Source organism: Geospiza fortis, unplaced genomic scaffold, assembly GCF_000277835.1.
Source record: "Geospiza fortis unplaced genomic scaffold, GeoFor_1.0 scaffold628, whole genome shotgun sequence".
NCBI classification, from domain to species: domain Eukaryota; kingdom Metazoa; phylum Chordata; class Aves; order Passeriformes; family Thraupidae; genus Geospiza; species Geospiza fortis.
Genome location: NW_005054596.1, coordinates 407,550 through 428,952, shown reverse-complemented (window position 1 = coordinate 428,952; position 21,403 = coordinate 407,550). Strand labels below are relative to the sequence as shown.

Here is a 21,403-nt window from a genome sequence, read left to right as displayed (position 1 = left end):
TATCAGCTTCTCTTCTTCAACTCTGACTCACGGAGCAGCTGTGAGCCCTTCCACACCGCTCACAGCACAGGAGGATGCTCTGAGGGGACAGGAAGGAACTGACTTCAGTCTCTCCTGGCAGAAAGCAGCTCCCCACTGCCATGCTGCTCAAAACCCCCTCCTCCTCCACCAGCCAATTTGATTTTTGGCCACGGTGCTACGTGGGCCAAGCTCCTGCCTCATTGACACAACTCTCAGATCTGGCACGTTCCTCTCCAGCCCTGCCTTGCTGAACCCAGCCAGGGAGGCAGGGAAATGCTGCTCTCTCTGGCTGTCTCATTAAAGTTTCCCACTTGCTTTGGATGCAATCAATAACGCCTTCCTGGAAGAGCCTTTGAGGAGGAGCCATCCATTTGCACCCCCTTGCCAGGGCTGATGTGCCTTAGACAAACTGGCCTCCAGGTCTGGGCTGAGCCTGGCAGGACACGGCTCTGAGGGACAAAACAGAGCTGGCATTGGATCAGGAGCCCAAGTGGTGACAGCAATGTCTCTGTGGAAGGTTCAGAAGCTGCCTCAGCTGTGGCCAGCACCAGCAGTGTCTGTGGGGGTACCACAGGTGATGTGCTGGCAGCAGGCTGTGTGGGCTGGGGGCACAGACACGCCCTGGGGGGCTCAGTTCCTGCTCCAGGGAGGGTGCAGCCCTTCCAGAGCCCTTCACAGTGCTCCTTGTGTGGAGCACAGCCCTTCTGAGGGGGAAATCTGGGCTCCCACACACTTCAGGGAATGGGCACTGCCCCTGCTGCTTCCTGAGCTCACGGCATTGCGGTGTGATTTAGAAGCTCCCCTTAAATGGAATACAGGGCTGTCAGCCCCCTGTCCCTGTCACAAACACAGCTGCTGCCCCTCTGCTCACCCTGCAGGGCTGTGCCCAGCTCTGGGCTCCTCAGGACAACAGGGACACGGAGCTCCAGAGGCTGCAGAGATGAGGAAGGGCCTGGAGCACCTCCCTGCTGAGGAGAGGCTGAGGGGGATGGACCTGCTCAGCCTGGAGAGAAGCCCTCAGCCCTGGGTGTCCCTCGGTGTCTCTGGGTGTCCCTGGCTATCCCTGGGTGTCCTTGGGTGTCCCTGGGTATCCCTGAGTGTCCCTGGGTGCTGTCCCTGGGCATCCCTGGATGTCCCTGAGTATCCCTGGATGTCCCTGGATGTTCCTGGGTGTCCCTGGGTATCCCTGAGTGTCCCTGGGTGCTGTCCCTGGGCATCCCTGGATGTCCCTGAGTATCCCTGGATGTCCCTGGATGTTCCTGGGTGTCCCTGGGTATCCCTGAGTGTCCCTGGGTGCTGTCCCTGGGCATCCCTGGAGTATCCCTGGGGGTCCCTGAGTGTCCCTGGGTGTCCCTGGATGTTCCTGGGTGTCCCTGGGTATCCCAGTGTATCCCTGTGTGTCCCTGGGTATCCCTGGGTGTCCCTGGGTATCCCTGAGTGTCCCTGAGTGTCCCTGGGCATCCCTGGATGTCCCTGGGTATCCCTGAGTGTTCCTGAGTATCCCTGGGTATCCCTGGATGTCTCTGGGTGTCCCTGGGTGTCCCTGTGTGCAGGGAGGGGCAGAGCAGGTCCCAGGCTCTGCTCCAGGCCCAGCCATGGCCCCAGAGCCACGGGCAGGGCCTGAGCCCAGGAGCTGCCCCTGCCCAGGAGGCACAACTGCTGCCCTGGGCAGTGCCAGCCCTGAGCAGAGCCCAGACAGGCTCTGGGGTTTCCTCCCTGGGGATATTCCAGAGCCCTCCCAGCACAATCCTGTGCCTGCGTGGTGCCTTCCAGGCTGACCCAGGGTAGGTGACAACTCCTCAGCTGTGCCCTGTGTGCCAGCCCCAGGGCAGGCTGGGCCCGAGCTCCCGCAGGGCTGCAGCTGGAACAAACCCCATCAGTAAATCTCCATCAAAGCCTGGGAAGCGGCAGTGGCAGGAGGAGCCCCGGTGCCAGGCTGCAGCACATCCCTCTGTTATTGTAACACAGCAGGGATAATGAAGCCTCCAAACGCAACGGCCCGAGGCAAATGCCAGGCAGCTGGCACGATGTGGGCACGGAGCTGAGGCAGCTGGTGCTGGCAGGGCACAGGGGATGAGAGCTCCCTGAGAGACAGCAAACCCACAGAGGCCAGGCCCAGCTCTGCCAGGGATCAGGGACCATCAGGAGAGCAGCCTGTGGCTTTAGGAACCCAGCAGGAAAGGGCAGACTGAGGGACCCTGGCACCCCTGACAGAGCCTGGGCACCCCTGGGCACTGCCCTGCAGGAGGGAGGGTTTAACCCCACTGCTCTGCCCAGGGCAGTGCCCAGCTGGGTCTGCCACATGGGCACCTCTGTGCTGAGAACACACCAGGGCAACACCAGCCCTGAGACAGCCAATGGCTCCCACTGCCACAGCCTGGCTCTGAGCTCCTGCCCTACAGACGGCTCTGTGCCCTAATCCCAAACCCCAAAGCAGGTATTCCTATAGACACTGTGTGCCCTAATCCCAAAGCAGGTATTCCTATAGACACTGTGTGCCCTAATCCCAAAGCAGGTATTCCTATAGACACTGTGTGCCCTAATCCCAAAGCAGGTATTCCTATAGACACTGTGTGCCCTAATCCCAAAGCAGGTATTCCTATAGACACTGTGTGCCCTAATCCCAAAGCAGGTATTCCTATAGACACTGTGTGCCCTAATCCCAAAGCAGGTATTCCTATAGACACTGTGTGCCCTAATCCCAAAGCAGGTATTCCTATAGACACTGTGTGCCCTAATCCCAAAGCAGGTATTCCTATAGACACTGTGTGCCCTAATCCCAAAGCAGGTATTCCTATAGACACTGTGTGCCCTAATCCCAAAGCAGGTATTCCTATAGACACTGTGTGCCCTAATCCCAAAGCAGGTATTCCTATAGACACTGTGTGCCCTAATCCCAAAGCAGGTATTCCTATAGACACTGTGTGCCCTAATCCCAAAGCAGGTATTCCTATAGACACTGTGTGCCCTAATCCCAAAGCAGGTATTCCTATAGACACTGTGTGCCCTAATCCCAAAGCCCAGAGCAGGCATTACTACAAACAGACAGACAGACACTCTGTGCCTTAATCCCAAACCCCAGAGCAGGTATCCCTACAGACAGACAGACAGACAGACAGCTCTGTGCCCTAATCCCAAAGCCCAGAGCAGGTATCCTACAGACAGACAGACACTGTGTGCCCTAATCCCAAAGCCCAGAGCAGGCATTCCTACAGATGGACAGACACTGTGCCCTAATCCCAAAGCCCAGAGCATATATCCCTACAGACAGACAGACAGACAGACAGACAGACAGCTCTGTGCCCCAATCCCAAAGCCCAGAGCAGGCATTCCCTGCTCACACCCTGCTGTTGACACAGGACCCATTAAGCACAGCCAGGAGGTGAGTGTAGAAAAAGGAAAAGCTTTTTCCTTTTCATGGCAAGCCCCGTGGCTGCACAGCTATTCAAATATTTGCCTGGCTCCTTATAATTCATTAGAAGCCATTTTTTGATGATACTCTCTTTGAAACTGTATTCCCAGGGCCCAGGTGGCGAGCTGAATTTCCATTAGAGCAGAAGAACTTCCTGCCAAAGAACAGCTCTTCCAAAAAACTCTTCTGGATGTGTTTCTCCTGACACAGGGCAGGCGATGCCCACAGGCAGGAGAAGGAAAATTCAATTTACAGGAATAAAGAACATCCGTGTCCTTGTGCTGTCTGCTCACCCTCCACAAGGATGTTGTGCTGCACAAGTGACAACAGTTCCATGGGAGAGGCTGTGGTACAATAATGAAACACCTCTGACTGATATTCCAACAGGAGAGTTTTGCCATTTGTTTCAGGGCAGCCAGGATTTTCTCTGAGAGGATAAGATGTCTCAAGTTTGGGGTCACTTTGTGCAGTGAGAATGAAAATTCCTGTATCTTGCAGCATGGTTTTAATAAGCTCCTGCAAGCACATTAAAGAGCAGTGCTTAATAAGGCTTCAGAAATGAGGTAATGCAAATTAGGGAAGAAGCCCAGCCCCCAGTCCCCCTCCTGGCCACACTCCTGGTGTTTGTTGAGTCTGATTTTACCCAAGCCTGGCCACAGGTTTTGATGAGTTGCTCTCCTGGGCCTGCCTTGCTGTTTAATGGGACAGAATTGCAAATCCTGTTGAGAAAGGACCCGCTCAGCCCCATGGAGCTGCCTGTGCCACAGGACCCTGCTGTGCTGCTGGGAACAGTCACTCTGCCCAGCTCCTCCCCTCTCCACTTACACACTTGGCCAAACATCCCATCCCATTCCCCTGTGTGGGAATCAGAGAAGCAGAAACTTCCACAGGCACTGAAGGGGTTGATTTGCAGCCTTGGGAGAAGCTTGGCTTGATGTAAAAATACAATACACAGACATTAAACAGGAAAATCATAAACTTATGTTTCTGTAGTTGTAAGAATATGCTTTAACTAAGTGAGAAACTGCATTGCTAAATGGTGAAGGGTATCTAATGTAGGGGTGGGGTTGTATGGAATAAACTGATGTGGGAAATGGATTTGTAGAGGATTCTCAGGGCCTGACAGAAAGCTCACATATCTGTATGCAAACCTTGAGATAAGAAATGCTGACTGAGAAATGCCATGGAATAGGACAGACATTGTGGAGAGAGAAATGGAACTAGAAACAAGTTTCAAAGGATGGCCTTGCAAATAAGACCAGAAACTCTGGAGAAATAGAACTATGAAAGATGCATTTAGATTATTGGCTTTAAGGCATTTCCAGCATGGTGTGACAAAAGCCGATAGGCCAAGAAACGCTTATAATGTAATTAGGAAATAGTGGGTTTCTGATTGTGATGGTGTGAATTATAACATCTGTATTGTCTCACCCTTCTCATGAGACTGAAAATGGAATAAAAGCTTTTAAAACACCTCTCAGCTGCCCCATCTCTGGGTCAGAAAAGGGTTTAATCCAAAAAATTGGTGCCCTGTTGGAGGATTGAGCTCACAACCTTCAGAGTTTAGAAGTGAGAAGCATTTGTGTGCATGTGAGACAGAAACCTGCTGGGTAAAAGCATCCACAGTGCAGCACAAGTGAGTAAAGGTGAGTGGTTAGAAAAGCAAAATAAACCTTGTGGCACCTGTTCATTGGGTTAGAAAGTTCTGTATTGCCTTGTAACAAAGAACTTGTGACTACTTCGGGCTATGGCTGGCTGCTTGCTCCTCTAAAATCTCACCGTCTCTGAGATTGATGTTTATCTGAGCCATAAATAGTTCTTAGCCCCAAAACAGTCCCATCTCTTCATAATTAGGGGTGACAATGATACCCCAGGCCTCCAGACACATTATTGTAATTGCATTTAGGAAAGGCTACAGATAGGTCAGATAAACAAAGGGAATTAGCAAGCCAAGGAGAATCACTTGGGAGCCATATTCCCCTGGCCTCTGGAAGCTCCTTCCTGGTCCTTCCACACAGGCCCTCCAACTTTGGGTCCATTTTCTAAACAGCTGAAGCTTCTGAAAAGTGACATCATCTTCAGAGGGTCTGATCTGTGCCCAGCTGTTACTGGAAGTTGTCACTGGGACCTGAGAGGATGCATTGCCTCCCTCCAGAAGCTTCTCTGTAATATGGAAACTCGAAGGAAGAAAAGGACAGCACTCAGGCAAGTTTGCAAGGTTTCAATAACATAATAGCCTGAAAATCATCAAATTGTCCTTTGCTTCAGGTTTCAGCTGCAGAAACCAAAAGATGTATTTTTCTTCCTGAAAAAAATCTGAAAAATCCTCACTTATGATACTATTACCATTGTGATATCTATCAAACCCAGACAGTTCCTTTCCTTCCCGTCACAGTCCCTCCCACAGAGTCTGCAATCAAAACACTTTGGTTATCTTGCCCTATGTACTATTTGGAAACAGATTTACAGGAGCAGGATTGTGCTGTTGTTCCAATGAATGTTCATAAATCAAAATAGTTTGATGTTAAACACAGATTACTGCACCCCAGCACCAACCACGGGCTAGATGCTGCGCATACAACAGGGAAAGCTCAGAAAATTGAGGGGGTTTGACTCCCAATCTGACCTGGATGGTTCATCCTGATTGAATCCATGGGTTCCATGGTGTTTCTGCTGTTTTTCTGCCTGTAGGATGTTCGTGTTTGGATCTCCTTTCCCTGGACACTCTCAGCTCAGCAGTGGGGAGACCCAGCTCCCTAACTGTGGGACGGTGGGACAGTGGGACAATGGGACACCTGGCCCTGGGACCATGTGCTGCAGGAAGCACTGACCAAGCTGGGTGCCCCAAAGGAAGGCTGAGATAACAGGAGTTTCTCTGGGGGAGGACAAGGCCTGGCTGGAGCAGCCCTGTTTGCTCTGACCTGTGCTCCTGGCCTGGAGAACTCCAGGAACACCACTGGTGATACAGATTTGAGGCAAGCCAGAACCCAGCCAGTGGGAGTGCAGCTGCCTAGCCTGCAATCAAGCTCCCAACTGCAGGGGAGACACGGCAGACACTTCAAAAAGACTCTATTTATACTCTGCCCTTCTGGTAAATTCATTCGTGGGACCACTCATGCAAAATGCATCATGCAAATGAAACTGCTACATTTGGAATTAAGCTTATTTTCATACTCCAGTGAACATGAGTGCCTTTAGATTGTTTTTCTTGCCTTTCGCTTTCCTTTTCTCTTCAGGTTGCTTGCCCAGCTGTATCCCCAGAGCACCTCTCTGGGATCTGGGGAGGATGGCAGAGGCTGCAGGGACTTGCAGGCCCGGCTCTGGAGCCCAGAGAGTCCTGAGCAGCGCTGATGTGGAACTGATGAGAGCCTGGCTGCTTTACAGCACTGCAGCCCTGGAGAAGGCTGCTCCTGCTCACTGCAGCCTCGCAGATAAATTCATGCAGAGCATGGACAATTGCAGGGGAATGAGGGGAGAGGCTGCTGGCAGCTTGGGAAGTGCCCCCTGCTCCCTGCCCTCGCTGCAGCAACGCAAGGAGCTGAGTGGGGAGGGCACTGTGTGTGCTGCCCCTGCCTCCTCCACGGGAAGGGACTGCCCCAGCTCTGGGCAGTGAGGGGTGCTCTGCCCTCACACAATGGCACAGTGATCCCTCTCTGGCCTGCACACGCTCCCCTAGGGCACACACTCCTCTGCAGAGGCCCAGCACACCCTGCTCACATCTCCTCACAGCTGATCTGCTCAGAAGCAAAGGGCTACAGAGACACTACTAGCTGATGAGGCGTGGAGTAGGAGAGGGGGGACCACAGGGACCAGACCTGCAGCACCCCCTCTCCCAATTCCTCCTCCTCCTTTAGCTGTGCACAGCAACCTCCTGCACACCCAGAGTAAGTCTGTCCAGCACTGCTCTGTCCTGGCACTCCCAGATCAGCACTGATGGGTGCAGGGAGGAAAGATGAACGTGGCCTTTCAGCCAGGGATCGTCTGTAGGCACTTCAGAGGAAGGGAGCTGCCAGCGTGGCTGCAGGAGCACAACTCCCACGCAAGGACGAAGCAGCACTCCCCCTCCCTGTCTCCCCTCTGTCCTGTGGCAGGCACTGCACCAATAACAGGGGTCACCCCTTCCCCCTGCCTCCCTCCCTGGTGTGAAGCTGGAGAGGCTCCCAGCGTCAAACTCTCTCCAGGAACTGCAGCCTGGGCCGAGCCCTGTTTGACACAGCCCGTGGTGTTTGCTGTATGGGCTCTGCAGTGCACACAGAGTCTGCATTGCAGTCCCAAACTGCAACCAGCACCAGCCCTGCCCTGCCCTGGCAGCACTGCCCTGCCCTGGGGAGCCTGTGCCCCAGAGGGCACCCAGCTGGGCTGTGCCAGGGCCCAGCACAGCAGCGCAGGAACAGCATCCCTGGAATGGCACCAGAAGACAGAAGCTGGGAATGGCTGCTCGGTCGAGCCACAAGAAGTGAGAGAGGGAAAAACACTGATCCGCTTCTGTCTTGTCATTCTCAAAACAAATTCAGTACAAAACAGCAAATATACTTCAGTCCTCTTCAAGCACCTCCTGGAAGGGAAGTCAAGGAGCAGAGGGAAGCAAGCAGGGAGCTGTGCACTGCTGTGGGTGCCTGGGAGTCTGTGGAGAGCCTGAGCCACCACCTCACCCTTGCTGAGCCACTCAGAGGAGAGGAGAGGGAAGCAAAGCAACCACGGGACAGGCCAGCACACCTGCAGAGATGTCAGTGCCTGCTCAGCCCCTGACTCACTGAGTCACCCCAGAAGGACACTTGTGCTTTGTTCATCTCTCTGTGCACTCCTGCCTGCGCCACGGAGTGAATGAATATAAATCATAAATCTGAGGGCTGGGGCTGCCTCTCCCCAGCACCTGTCCAGTGTCATCCCAGAGCTCAGTGAGGCTCTGCTCTGCTCTAAGTGAAGCCCTCACAATGGTAACACCACAAGGATGAAGCCTGAGATTTGTGAAGCATGCCCCAGTGCTCTCTCTCCCTGTGAGTGAGGGCTGCTTGGAGGAGGGAAGGGCTCAGCTCTGTCATGAATTAGAGTTGTGACAGCTCGCTGCAATCGAGCCATGACTTGCATGGCTGCTTCCCCTTCACATTCCCAGGAGCACGCCCTGCATTAGATCATGCTCTGCAGCAGGCTCTGCTCCAAAGCACAACACAAAGTATGGGGATGAAGATGAAATTGCCCTGACCAGCTTTCCTTGTCCTGAAAATATGCTCCTGACATGTGGAGAGAGATGCAGGGATCTTTCTCTCTGCTTTGGAGAGCACAGAGACAGGAGAGAAACAGCTGATTTTCAAGCTGCTTGCAAGGTTGTGGCTTCACCCACATTATTCCTGACAACTCACCCTGTACCCTGGAATTCCCCCTGGGAGCAGCACAGGGTCCCAGACTTGTGGGGATCTTGCTTTTCACCAGACCTTTGTCTGCAGATTGCTTTTCCTTCCTTTTTCCCTTAGCACGGTGTCAGAGAATATAGAAAGCAAGAGGCTCGAACACATGCCCATGCTTATCTCTTCACTCAAGAGATAAGCACAGAGAAGCAGCAGATGGCAAACAGATGCACAGGTTCTGCAAATCAGCTGTCTCCAGCCCTTTCCTCAGAGCTGTTCCTGGACCTTTAGGGGCTCTGAGAGGGCAAGCCCTCGCTGTCTGGCTCATTGCTCTGCTCACCAGCTCCACAGTTCCTGCAAGGGGCCCACCTGCGCCCACCCCCCTGCAGCATCTCCACAGATCACGTGGATGCCACTCCCAGAGCCCACAGCCCACAACCTGCAGAATTCCCTCGGCAGTCCGCTCCAGCAAAGCATCAAGCCCCGCCACAAGGAGCAGGAAGGAGAAGGGGCATTCAAGGCAAGCAGCTGTGGGAGGGCAGAGCTGGCAGGCAGGGCTGTCTCACCTCCTCCCACTGGTGGATGTAGCGGATGAGGCGGGAGAGGCGCAGCAGGCGCAGCAGGCTCAGGATCTTGGTGAAGCGCACGATGCGCAGGGCCCGCGCCGTCTTGTACACCTCGGAGTCGATGCGCGTCTCCACGATCAGGAAGATGTAGTCCACGGGGATGGAGGAGATAAAATCCACCACAAACCAGCTCTTCAGGTACTTCATCTTGATCCTCTGCGGGTCCAGGATGATCTCGGTGTTGTCCTCCACCACGATGCCTGTCCGGAAGTTGAGGACAAGGTCGATGAGGAAGAACGTGTCCGAAACCACGTTGAAGACAATCCACGGGGTGGTGTTTTCATCCTTGAAGAAAGTGATGCCCACAGGGATGATGATCAGGTTCCCTACCATCAGCAGCAGCATGGTGAGATCCCAGTAAAACCTGGACAGCAAGACAGAGACATGTGAGGTCAGGCCCAGAGCGGGAGGTGGGGGAGCCCGGGTCAGCCGCACTGATGAACTCATCCATCTCTGCTGTCAGTCATCCCCTGGGCTCCGCTGCTGCACAAGCTGCTAATTGACTAATTAATATCAGAGGAACTCTCCTGCTCTGCCTTCGAGGGCTCACAAAGGAGCTGAGCCAGGGCTGGCCATGCCTGCTGGAACACCCTCCTGGGACCTGGGAGCTGCCCGGGGAGAGACTGAGAAACCTGTGGTTACTACAGGGACCACTGGGGAAGGAGAGAAGGACTGGGGAGGCCTCAGAGTCTGTGTGTCAATAAAGCCATGTGGGGTTAAACCATCAGGCTGTGCTCCTGCTGGCTGATCCTGCTTTAGAAGCAGCCAGCACTGACAGCTCTGGGATCAGGATGGAACTGGAGCCTGTGCTCTCATCTCCAGCCTTCAGTGCAGATTCCTGCCGAGCTGGACTCCAGGAGTTCAGCCCACGCTCTACAGGCTCCCATGTTGTACAGAAACAATCAATAAAGCCTGGAGTCACATGCCTGGAGATGCCTATTCCATTTCTAAGGACAGTAACACCAGCACTTAACTCCTGTTCCATGAAGCACAGTCTCCAGGAAGCTTATCTTCACTCCAGTGGTGGCTCAGTGTTATCCAGTGGCCCTCAGTGTACCACTCAGTCTGAGCAGAACCCCTGATTTATACCATTGGGATTTTTTAAAGATTTCCCACAGATGCACAATGAGACAATGTGGTCCCAGCTCCCCCAGAGTGAGGACTAAAACCCTTCCCAGTGTCAGAGCTTGCTGAGGAGCCTCACTGCCCAGCTCAGTGGTGCTGCAGTGCTCTCCTCACATGTCAGTAGATGCTGCTGCACTGCAAGCTCACACTGCCAGGATTCCAGCACCCCACATTGTGCACTATGGATCAGCTACTCTAATATCATTAGTTATTAATACAATATTAGTTACAGCTACTCTAATATCATTAGTTATTAATACAATAATCACCCCTTTGTCACAGGAGATGAGCAATCACCTCAACAGCAGCGAGAGCATCAGTGTGACCCTGCACTGACACTGATTTATCAGAGGGAAGTGTTGGGCTGCTGAAGGATGTGCACATGCTGCTCCCCCTGAGATGTTTCAGGAGAGCTGGACTTGCTTTAAAAACCCTCAAGCTCTACCTTGGTTAGTGGCTGTTTGGCTGGAACCTGGACCAGGCTGAGCTGCTGCAGAACAGGATTTTCAGAGCAAGGCAACTACATGGTTTGTTAAACTCTCAGCAGGGAAACCAAAAGGGCAGAATATACCTTAAAAGCCTTCTCTGTCTAGAGCCTCTCTCCCTGGCAAGAGCACTTTAAAGCACCTAAAAGCATCTTTAAGATTCCAGCCCTTGCCCGTGTACAGGCAGGGTCAGCAGCCAGCAGCACCCCAGCAATTCTCACAATCATTCAGCAGGGGCTGATGGGAACTGATTTTACAATAAGCAAAGTTATTCACTAACGAGCTTTCTAAAAACAACCTCAGCTCTCCCCTCCTGGCTCTCAAGGTGCCACCAATCCCCCCCTTAGTCTGCAGGTCCAGGGCTGCTGGCAGCACTCGGCAGTGGGATTTGTCCATCTGCCTCCAGGAGCAAGGCTGTGGCACCCAGCAATATGCATTAATATAAATCCGTGTTGTGAGCTTCCTTAATAAGGGCCCGAGATGATGCTGCAGCTTTCCCAGGCAATTAATCTGGATAATCACACAATAGCAGGAAGTCTGGAAGCAGTGTGTGCATTATTACTGAAAATAAATAACATCCCAGCCATCCTTCATTTCCCTTAGGGAATACACAAGGAGATAGGCCCAAAGAAAATGAGTTTTCTCAAGTTTCAAATTAATGGCATGAGCCTGGCACGGCCAGGTTTGCAGTGCCGGGAAGGTAAGTGCATTTCTTCTGAGATCTTTGCATTTTTGTGCCTCTTTTTTAGGCTGGGTGGTGATTTCTACACTTGGGGACACGGCCAGCAGTGGCAGGGTGGCTCCCAGCTCAAAGAAGAGGTTTTGCACACACACACAAGGCCAGTGAAATGCTTTCCCCGGACTGCAGCAGCCCAGCCTCTCCCTGGCCAGTGTGCTCAGCTGTCCTGCACCCTCACTTGCAGCAGTTCCTGAGCTCCCAGCCCGCTGCCCCTGAGCTGCCCTGGGGCAGCAGGGTGTGCAGCGTGGGCAGGGGAGACTCCTGAGCCCCACTGCCACGTGTCCCTTACAGCACAGCTCTCCTCAGGGCTGCACTGCTGACTCCACGTTACTGTCGTGGCCCCTCAGCCCTGACCTTTAAAGCCACCGCTTAAAACCAGGGAAGGGAAACTTCTGCACGCAGTGATCCCTCTAATAAAGGTGTCAGACAGGAGACAACCTTGGGGCTCTGTGAAGGAGGCAGAAAAAGCTGGAACACATCAAGAATTTGGCCTGCACACCAACTCCAGCACTTGCCTTTCCAACGCGAACTGCCTGGCAGTTAAAATTCCCCCGTTAAGATTTGCAGAGCTCCTGCACATTTCCATTTCACCCACACAAGAAGCAGGATCTGCTCAGGGTGGCATCAGTGCATTTAGACTTAATTAGACTCTCTGGGCCTGCAACACCTCAGAGGGCTGATACCATCCAAGTGTCATTTCGCATTTGCTCCCAGGAACATCTTTCCCCTCCCTGTAAATTACTGGCCACAATGACTAACAGTGCATGTGATGTATGTAAGGGCAAGCACCAGCTATTAATAACCCATGTTTTCTGGATTTCTGTTGTTCCTTTCACCCAGGGATTCCACGGAGCTGACAGTGATGAAATTGGCTGCGCTGCACCCAGGAGAGGCAGAGTTATTATCCCTGCCTTGCACACAGAGGAGCCACATGGCAAAGTGAGGAGCGTGGGGTTTGTCCATGGAAGGCTGAGGCTAAGCAAGGCTTAGGAGCTGAATCTGATCTTTGAGCCTAAGCAGATCTGAAGCCATTGGTGTGGCTTGCAAAAGAGCCTAACAGAGATGCATCTCTGGGATGTCTGATATCCTGTCTTCTTCTCACTTCTCTTCCTGTTTCCAAAAGCCTACATAAAAAATTAATAAATATGAATGTATTGTTTTATTACAGTTGACTCAGTGCAACTGAGCAGCTCAGAGCACAGGGAACAGGCAGCACTATATAAACCAGATGTCTTGTTCAAACACCCTGGTTTTTATACTCCATCCCACTCTCTGCACACTCCTTGGATCTGAAAATCACATTTTAACATGCACCACTACCTCAGATCTCTTAATTCCCAATACATTATTTAAACAGAATGCATCTGAGAATTATTGTGGCACAGACAATCCAGGAATATGTGCTCCTTAAGCACTGCTGTGTCACTCAGCTGATGTGACAGCCTGTACACTCTGTAGGTATTGGTTTGTGGGTTTGGAATGCTGGACCATCCTTCTGCTCTGCCTAGAGCACACTGTGACAGCAGGCTGGGAATATTGCTTTTGGAAGTCATTCTTTACAATTAAATGAAATTTCCTCTTTCATTCCATGGTGCAGTGTGGGCAATTCTAGAGCATGAGCTCAGGAAGTGAGGAATTGGAGAGCAAGCAGTGAATCCCAGAGGTGAGAGACTCAGCAGCACCACTGGGTCACAACAGCACTGAAACCCGGTGCATTTCTGACTTCTGACTTTCTGTTCTGGCTCCACAGTGCTTGCACAGTCCAGAGAAAATGAACTTGAGTGGCCTCATCTCTAAATTCTCAAAGCTTTTTGGGGTTTTCAGCTCCTGCTCCGGCAGCCAGCTGTGGGCTGAAGCACAAACAACAATGCACCTGCCTGGCAGTGCCAGGGGCCAGGAGATTCTCCCCAGCACTGGAACTGAGCTCCCAGCCCGTGGCCGGCCCTGCTGAGCTCCCAAGAACAGCTCTTTAATGAGCACAGCTCGTTCAAAGCAAGCCCAAAGCCCAGCTCTGTCCCAAGGCTCGGTGCTGACTCCAGAAGGAGAGTGCCACCTACTGAGTCCCACCCGGAATCTCCATCCCCTGCTGGTGGGGAGCAAGTGCTCCTAAACCCCTTCTGAGCTGCTGGAAACCTTCTCTGCAGGGTGGCAGCTGCCTTTCCTGGCTCTGGAATGCACGCTGGATCAGGTGGCCTGGCAGGAGAGAGGCCGTGCTGCAGCTCCCAGGAGGGCTCTGGGGCTGGAAACAGAAATCACTTTGGAAAGAGCTTTAGGGTGTGGTTATTAATTGTTGTAGTGGTTTTAGGATGAGCTGAGAGATGAGAATTGATTCTAAGTTCTCAGAAGGTTGATTTATTATATTATATTAAAAGAAAACGCTACACTAAAACTATACTAAAGAAAGAGAAAGGATACATTAGAAGGCTAGACAAGAATGATCATAAAAAACCTGTGACTGACCAGAGTCCCAGCACAGCTGGACTGGGATTGGTCATTAATTAAAAGCAATTCACATGCTGGGTAAACAATTCTCCAAATCACATTCCAGAGGAGCAAAACAGGGAGAAGCTGAAGCTTCCCAGCTTCCCAGGAGAAGAAATCCTGGCGAAGGGATTTTTCAGAAAACACGTCAGTGACATTAGGGGAGGTCAGGATGCCTGGAGCCACGGTGGGAGCAAAGCTGACTCCAGGAACAGCCATTCACAGAGACAGCTGAACAGAGAGAGCAAGAGAAAAAGCACGAGGAGACCCCTGCCTGCCTCTGGAAGCATCACTTCTGCCAGACAGGAGCTGGCTGCTTCTGCTGGAGAGTTACAGACATTGCTCTGCCCTAGAGATAAAGGGAGGAACAGGGTGATTCACCGCTCCTGAACACACTAAAGGACATTTAACCAGCTCTGAGTCCAGCAATTCCCTTGTGGGAGGAATTAATTTATTTATAGAGAGTTTACTCAAAGACCTGTGCACTTGGAAACTTCTTCGCCATGAATGCTCACCAGAAAAAGAGTCAAACGAGTTACAAAAATATTCTGAGTGCTGTGTAATGGGAGAGGACCCAGCTAAAGGAAAAGACAAACAGTTTTAATTCCTTCTGACCGCTCTATGCAAATACTCTGCCATCCTGACTAAAGCCCCTGGGAGCACTGCTAATTAACCATGCATTCTGACAGCACAGGAGGGCCTGCTGGGTCCCAGCCTCCTCCAGATTTCCCTGCATGCCTCCTTCTCCTGGATGCCTCCTTCTCCTGGATGCGTGCTTCACCTGGATCTCTGCATCTCTTGGATGTGTGCTTCTCCTGGATGCCTGCATCTCCTGGATGCCTACAGCTCCTGGATGCCTGCATCTCCTGAAACTCTTCATCTCCTGGATGTGTGCATCTCCTGGATGTGTGCTTCTCCTGGATGCCTGCATCTCCTGGATGCCTACAGCTCCTGGACCTCTGCTTCTCCTGGATGCCTGCATCTCCTGGATGTGTGCTTCTCCTGGATACCAGCATGTCCTGGATGCCTGCTTCTCCTCAAACTCTGCATCTCCCTGATCTCTGCATCTCCTGCAACCCTGCTGGCTCCTGGCCGCCCCAGGACTCGGGGACACCAAACCCAGGGCACTGCCAGGCATGGAAAAGCTGGCTGGGCAAGGGCAGAACCCACAGCAGCTCACCAAGGATGCTCCAGCACCTCCCAGGTGCCAGCAGGAGCTGGCAGGGAATGTCCCTTCCCTGGGTCACAGCAGGGCTCAGCTGGCTGCAGGCTCAGTGGGATGGGATGGGATGGGATGGGATGGGATGGGATGGGATGGGATGGGATGGGATGGGATGGGATGGGACTCCCATGGAGCTCAGTGCCCTGCCAGGAGCACGAGGCCTGTGATGGGTGGGAATGGCGACACCAGCACGTGGCTGACGGGGAGGGATCCCAGCACAAACCAGGTGTGGCCCTGGCAGCACTTTGCATCTGGATTCCTTAAAGCTCCTGTGCTCTCCCTGACAGAATCCCCATCGAATTCAGCTGGCAGTTCCACCCCAGGCAAGACATTCTCCAAGGTCTGCGCTTAGCCTTTGACTTAGATTATCTTCAATCTACATAATTGCTCACCTAATCTCCTCTGAGCAGTGCCCAATTCCAAACCATGTTTCAAGTTTAGAACATATGCTCATATTATTACCTTAAAATATAATTACATGGATTTTGCTAAGTGGAAAATTAAGGAAGCTATTGCTTATGTAATACTTGGAGATGGCATTTGCAGTCCAAGCAAGGAAGTATTTTCATTGCTTCTCTATCATTAATTTTTAAATCTAACACTACATTATTAAACAATAATCAACACCCTACATTTTTCAAAGTAATGTCCAAACATTAATTAAATCCCAGCAGATATAATTAGGAAGGTATTATCATCCTATATTACAGATAGACTATGAGATACCAAAGATTAAAGAAACTCATTCAGAGGTAGAAGCACCACCCAGCAAATGAGGTTGTCTAGACTCAGGAGAGGTTTCCAGCCATGTTATAATCTGTAATTTGATCAGTAGCAGCAAAGGGGAAATTTCTTCTCTTTTCTACTGTAAAAGTATAAATATACACATTACTTAGAGGTATTTTTATTCCAGCAGTAATAGCTGACAATTTGCAAACACCACGTTTGAGGCGCTGATGGATTTCAGCAACTATCAGCGGGTACATTGTGAGTGCTGCCCTTTCTTTAACTCACAAAACACAGGGCACTCTGTCAGCCTGAGCTGCTGCCTCTGCCCTGCACCCACTGCTGCCAGGCTGCCTGCAGGGATGGACAGCCAGTGACATCTGGGGCACCTGGACAGGCTGCACAGGTGGCTCTGTGTGAGCCTCAGCAAAGCCTGGAAGGCCAAGGGCTGGTGCTGGGCAAGCCCTGGGATCACTCCAGGCTGGGGATGAAGGGATTGAGAGCAGCCCCGGGCCAAAGGGACCTGGGGGTGCTGGGGGTGAGAGCTGGAAATGACCCAGCCCTGAATCCCCCCCTGCCCTGGGCTGATCCCAGCAGCAGGGGAGGGAAGGATTCTGTCCCTCTGTCCCCTCAGGTGAGACCCCACCTGCAGAGCTGCCCCAGCCCTGGGGCCAGCACAGGGAGGACACAGAGCTGTTGGAGCAAGTCCAGAGGAGGCCATGGAGATGCTCTGAGGGTGGAGCCCCTCTGCTCTGGAGCCAGGCTGGGAGAGCTGGGGGTGCTCACCTGGAGCAGAGAAGGCTCTGGGGAGAGCTCAGAGCCCCTGGCAGGGCCTGAAGAGGTTAAGAGAAAATCTCTGAGGGTGGGCAGGCCCTGGCACAGGGTGCCCAGAGCAGCTGGGGCTGCCCCTGGATTCCTGGCAGTGCCCAAGGCCAGGCTGGATGGAGCTTGGAGCAGCCTGGGACAGTGGGAGGTGTCCCTGCCATGGCAGGGGGTGGCACTGGATGACCCTGAAGGCCCCTTCCAGCCCAAGCCTTTCTATGGATCCACATGACAGCGAATTTTGCTGGAGAATTCTGAAGGACTGAGGACCAGGAAAGCGGAGCTGATCTCAAAGACAATCCACCGAGCAGTGGGTTTGCCTGAATGAGGGAACAGCTCGGTGCTCAGTGCTCAGGGTGTTTTCATCAACTATTCCCTCAGGAGAGATGGCAACACCTTCCCCTCATGTGGGAGCTCTGTGGGGAGGCAGAACAGCCACATGTGGGACACTCAGCGGTGCCCAGGGAGCTGCCAGAGGAGCCCCCAGAAGCTGCTGCTGACTGTCCTTCACACCAACTCCAATCACTGAGACACAAACACTTCCCTGGCCTCCATCTCAGTTTGAGAGAGGCTTTATGAATCAGCCAAGACAGAGAGTCCTGACCTTCAGCGACTTTGCTGGAACATCTTCCTTGTGTTTGCTGCTTTCCTGCCTCAGAAAACCCCTCACTTTGCATTATCTTTGTGCTCAAGTGCACCAGTCAGCAACCACACCCACATGAAGTGGTGCTCAAGCATGTGAAGAGCCAGTGCAAGGGATGCTGCCACCCCTGCTCAGAAGTGTGCTCAAGTGGGGAGTGAGGATGGGATTGAAGTGCCATGGCCAGGACAGCAGCACCCCAGCTGCGAAGGGGATCCTCTGAGGGTGAGTGAGCTCACATCCTAAGCTCAGTTTCAAGGATTCAGCACACCACATTTGCAGAAAGGCTCCTGGAGGCTGGAGTGCTGCTGCCTGCCTTGCATCCATCCTGGGATCATGAGGCTCCACCCAATCTGTGAGGTCCTAGACCCTGCAAGGGGCTCCACAGCACCTGGATAAGCATGTCCCAGGATTTATCTTCAATTTGATGAACACCTGCTCCCAGTCCTGGCTCTGCAGGGAAACTGGAGCACCCAGAGCCGAGGTGCTCCTGCACTTTCATTCCCAGTCACTCTGAACCATATCCATGGCAAAGTCCCCGTGGATTTGGCCCCACGGAGCCAATGCCCACTGCCCTCAGCTCCTGCTGCCTTCCTGCCTGCAGCTACCAGCTAACAAATTAAAGCCTATCTTAAATCTATACTTAGAAGCCAATCTTCCCAGAAAAGTAAAAATAAACAAGATTTCATATCTCTCCCAGAACCAGAGATAGCCACAAGAGACTCGGTTCGTTCCGGCTCTAAATTTGGAGCACGGAGGCCAATAGAGCACACATCCCATTTCTGACTAAAGCAGCATTATTAATATTTTCTCACTTGCTTGGACACAGCTATTAATATCTCAGGGAGAATTCCCCTGCAACAAGCTGCAGAAGCAGTGAAATTTTTATGGTACTACTCCTAGGAAAGCTTACCCCCCTCTCTGTGTGCAGGCCCAAAGGAGCAGCATTTACACACTGAACCCAGAGAATTTATTGCTGTTCTCACAGCACCACCGAGGTGAGCACGGATATAAATTGTCCTGCAGTGGGAATTCCCTGCAGCAGGGGCTGGAGACACCATCTGAGGATGGAATGGTGCAGATTCACCGGGAGGTTTACAGGATTCCTTGGGAAGGGGAGCAGGGCAGTGCAGCCACCACCAGCCCCATGTCCAGAGGACTCCTGTCCCCACAGAAGCTCAGACAATTTTGGGTCACACCATGGCACAAAGCAGGTTTCACTCCATGGCTGGCTCACTGTCAGAACCCAGGGCATCCCTCTGGCTGTCCTGGATGGCTCAAACCCCTGCCAGGGGGCTCAGAGACCCTGGCACAGAGCCCAAGACACCTCTGACTTTGATTATGACCCATGGAGCAAATCACCACCTATATATGAAGAATTACAAGTCAAGAGAGTTTAAGTAGAATAACAGTTTGTCACTGGGTGAGAAGTAAATTTTTGGGGTTTTAGAATGGGGGCTTGGGGTCCCAAGATGGAGGAATTTGGGCATGCTTTGTCCTTCTTTCTTCCTAGCTTCCATGTTCTGGGTGATGCTGGCACTTTTGGATTGGTTTAAGGTAGAAGCTCACTGTCTAACATGGGTGATAGGTATTGGGAAGTTATGTACATGTAGTTTTTAGTATAAAAGACAACCCTGCCTCTGAGGGTGGTCAGTGTGCCTCTGTCTGACCTGCTGAGCAGACCTCAGCAGGCCAGAGAAAGAATTTTACAGATAAGAAACAATAAACAACCTCGAGAACTACAGCTGAGGAATCCTGACTCCTTCTTCGACTGCCGGGCTGGGAAAAGAGACTTGTACCTATCTCAGGGTCGCTGTGACCAGCAGAAATCCTGAGAGCTCACAGACCCCACCAGAAGGAAGGAAGCTCCCACCCCACACCCTCCATGGGTACAGAACCCTGCACCATTCTGTCTGCAGCACTGAGCCAAAGCTGCAGGGCTAGCACAGAGTTAACCTCTCTTCATGCCCCACCCCACTGCACTCACAAACATTTGTGGATTCCCCTTCCCTGCCCACCTGCAGCTGAATCCCAGGGGTCTCCAAGGTGTTGGATGCGCATTGATTGCAGAGTTCCCAGAATAAATGATGCATCAGCTGCCACCTCAGGGCCTGGCAATTCTGCATTGTTTGATCTCCTGAAATCTCTTGCTTGTATGAATATGGAAAAGTTCCTCTTTGTTTGCTGCCCATTGATCCACACATTGACCCCTCTCCTGCGTGCATTTCTCTCTGATGATTTAATAAGGAAAAAGACCAATAAAGTGAGGAAGGGGAGGAAGCCCCTTCAGGGGGACCTATTGCCATGGAAACGTGCCATATGTTGCTGTTGTAGAGAAGGGATGGATCAATAAGGGCTGCAGCCTCCAAGCCATCGGGAACACGCTGTGGAATGTGGAGGATTAAAGCCTAAAGACATGCACAAGTTGTGACATGATGAAGTTCAGGCCCTGGCCCGTGTCCACCATCCATGAGTCAAACCCCAGGCAGGGAGGATCTGCACCAGGGAGCTCTGAGCTGTCCCAAAGAGCAGCAGGGTTGGGGAAGGGCTTGGTTAGTACACAGGGACAGGAAGGAAAATGACTGTCTAGAGATGCTGTAGATATCTGTCATATCTATCATATCATCGCAGAAGCAGAGTGGTTTGGCTCAAGGGTCCTTACAGACCACCCTGCCGTGGGCAGGGACACTTTCCACCATCCCAGGGCCCTCCAAGCTGGCCTTGGGCACTGCCAGGGATGCATCTGTGCCAGGGCCTGCCCACCCTCCCAGGGAGGAATTCCCTCCCAGGATCCCATCTAATCCTGTCCTGTCCCTCCATCCCTTGTCCCAAGTCTCTCTCCATCTCTCTTGTCAGCTCCTTCAGGCCCTGCAAGGCCACAGTGAGGTCACCCAAAGCTCCTCCTCTCCAGGTGAGCACCCCCAGCTCTCCCAGCAGAGCTGCTCCATCTCTCTGATGTCTCCTCTGGGCTCTCTCCAGCAGCTCCAGGCCCCTCCTGTGCTGGCCCCAGGGCTGGGGCAGCTCTGCAGGTGGGTCTCACCTGAGAGGGGCACAATCCCCCTGCCCTGCTGAGGCTCAGCCCAGGGCAGGGGGCTCTGGGGATGTCTCAGTTCAGAGCTGCTCCACGAGCGGCACAGGACATACGTCACCGACACCAGGGACCTTCCACACTCATCTCCTTGGGAAGTCACAGGGATGACAGGCTGGCTTCGAAACTATTTTGTGTTGACATGCCTGTCTTGACATAATTTGGGTTTATGTGAGATGAGGATGTCACTCTCACCACTAGGAAGCCAAATTTACTAAAATTAAACACCAAAATAAGGCAGAGAAATGACATGAGTCACACAGCTAGGTAAGAAGCACAGTTTGGGGAGTGGGGGGTGTGGAGGGGACACTGCAGTGCTTTCTGCCTTGCACTGACATATTTCTGCCCTCATACTCTGCAGCTGTCCCCAAGGAAGTGACAAACCCTGCTAAGTCATCTGCCAGCTGAGAACAAGACTTCCCACCAGCCGAGATGCTAAAACTGCTCCTCCTGGGCATTGCTGTGCCCCAGCTCCTGAGGGCTGGGACTCACAGGGCCCCCACAGGAAACTGGGCTCCCTTCATGGCTTCCCACTGCCAGGCATGGATGGGATATTGGGAATTAGGAATTGTTCCCTGTGAGGGTGGGCAGGCCCTGGCACAGGGTGCCCAGAGCAGCTGGCACTGCCCCTGCATCCCTGGCAGTGCCCAAGGCCAGGCTGGATGGGGCTT

General features: G+C 52.6%; 1 protein-coding gene across 1 annotated transcript in view; it reads right to left on the bottom strand.

Annotated features, from left to right (window-relative positions):
• Positions 1-21,403, bottom strand: part of HCN4 (hyperpolarization activated cyclic nucleotide gated potassium channel 4) — an 89,821-nt gene that overhangs the window by 51,048 nt on the left and 17,370 nt on the right. Inside the window, exon 2 of the mRNA XM_031064481.1 lies at positions 9,345-9,768. Within this exon, the coding sequence (XP_030920341.1) occupies positions 9,345-9,768 (424 nt within the window). The remainder of the gene's footprint in view (positions 1-9,344; positions 9,769-21,403) is intronic.